This window comes from Perognathus longimembris, chromosome 13, assembly GCF_023159225.1.
Source record: "Perognathus longimembris pacificus isolate PPM17 chromosome 13, ASM2315922v1, whole genome shotgun sequence".
Lineage (NCBI taxonomy): Eukaryota > Metazoa > Chordata > Mammalia > Rodentia > Heteromyidae > Perognathus > Perognathus longimembris.
In genome coordinates, this window is record NC_063173.1 from 15790826 (window position 1) to 15792674 (window position 1849).

Genomic DNA, 1849 nt, shown 5'->3' on the forward strand with positions numbered 1-1849 from the left:
TATAATATATTGTTTATTATATCTTTTTTGGTAATACTTGGAATTGAAGTCAGGACCTTGCACTTGGTAAAAAGATTCTCTATCATTTAAGTAATGTCTCAAGCTCTTTTTTGCATGTTATTCTCAAGATAGGGTCTTACTTGACGCACAGGCTGACTAGGGCCTCCATCCTCCTACTAGTACATTCCTATATCTCTGAAGATGATAGTGTGAGCTAATGTGCCAGATCATCATGCTTACCCAGTAGCTTAGACACCGGGTTCAGAGTACCACACCATACCATTGGATGAAATGAAGTCTCAAAAAGTTCATTACCTAGGCTGGCATTGATTGATCCATGATCCTCCAATTTTCACCCCTCAAATAGGATTATAGAACTATCACATTTGCCCCTTTACTGTTGTACTTATGAGATATATATATATATATATATATATATATATATTTCTCTCTATATCTATTTAGATAAACACATTTTCAATGTTGGTGATCAAACCCAGGACTAAATGAAGATAAGGCAAGTGCTTTACCACAGATCTATATCTTCAATCTCTCTAGAAGATATTATTACTCTAATAAGTCCTACTAAATAACAACTATCCCTAAGAAAATATTTTCCTACCAAGCTCTCTTTTCAAAGCCCCTTTAATCTCATGATTCCTGAGGCTATAGATGAGGGGGTTCAACATGGGGATGACCACCATGTAGAACACAGATATCACCTTGTTCTGGTCAGTGGAGTAACTGGACTTGGGCATCACATAAATGAATGTAATGGTCCCATAAAACAGAGTGACTGCAGTGAGGTGGGAGGTGCAGGTGGAGAAGGCCTTCTGACGGCCCTCAGTGGAGCGCATCTTCAGGATAGTGATGAGGATGTAGATGTAGGAGACGGCTATGACAATCACTGTAACCACAATGATGGAGCCAGCAGTAAATGAGGGAACAATGGCTGATACACTAACATCAGAACAGGAGAGCTCCACTAAAGGAGCAAAATCACAGAAGAAGTGATTGATCCCATTTCGTCCACAGAAGAACAAAGAATAGAAGCATAAGGTAAAAGACCAAGTGTTGAGAAAGCCACCCATATAAGCAATTGATACTAACAGGACACAGACTTGGGAGGACATTTTGGTTGAATAGAGCAGTGGGTTACAGATGGCCATGAAGCGATCATAGGCCATGGCAGCCAGAAGGAAACATTCAGATGATCCAAAGAAAACAACTGAACCAAGCTGGATGGCACATCCAAGATAGGAGATTGTATTTTTCTCCACTAAAAAGTTGACCAACATGTTGGGTGTGACAGAAGATGAATAGCCTAAGTCAGCAAAAGCCAAATGGCAGAGGAAAAAGTACATGGGGTGGTGGAGCTGAGTGGAGACTCTGATGAGAAGGATTGTGCAGAGATTTCCCAATACAGTCACCAGGTAGATGCCCAGGATGACGATGAAGAGGATGACTCGAAGGTCTGGATCCTGTGTTAAGCCCAATAAAATGAACTCTGTCACTGCAGTGTGGTTCCCCTCCAGTAGGAAATCCATCAAACAATGGAGCTGCTGCCAAAACAAATCTAGGTTGAACAGATTACATGAAAGGATTATAAATATATGATGATATCGTGTTCTTTAAGAAATATGGAATGTTATTAAAAGCAAAGACATTCAAGAACACATACATTTTTGTTAATAATAGCATATCAATCTGCAATTTAATTAAAAATATTTTTTTAGCAAACATGCCCTGAAAATTCTTATTGTATTGTCTCTTTTCCTTTATGGTTATAAATTTGAATCTGTCTGAAGTGACTTTACACCCATATAACAAAGGCAATGGAAATAATAAC

At 38.8% G+C, this 1849-nt stretch overlaps 1 protein-coding gene across 1 annotated transcript; it reads right to left on the reverse strand.

Annotated features, from left to right (window-relative positions):
• Nucleotides 1–602: 602 nt before the first annotated feature.
• On the reverse strand, nt 603–1547 carry LOC125361574 (olfactory receptor 478-like). The gene has a single exon (XM_048360101.1). It carries the CDS (start codon nt 1545–1547, stop codon nt 603–605), a length of 945 nt encoding a protein of 314 aa, XP_048216058.1.
• Nucleotides 1548–1849: the final 302 nt, after the last annotated feature.

Bases quoted from the DNA above. Each gene is read 5' to 3' on its own strand.
- LOC125361574 (XM_048360101.1), bottom strand. From the start codon at position 1,547: ATGGATTTCCTACTGGAGGGGAACCACACTGCAGTGACAGAGTTCATT.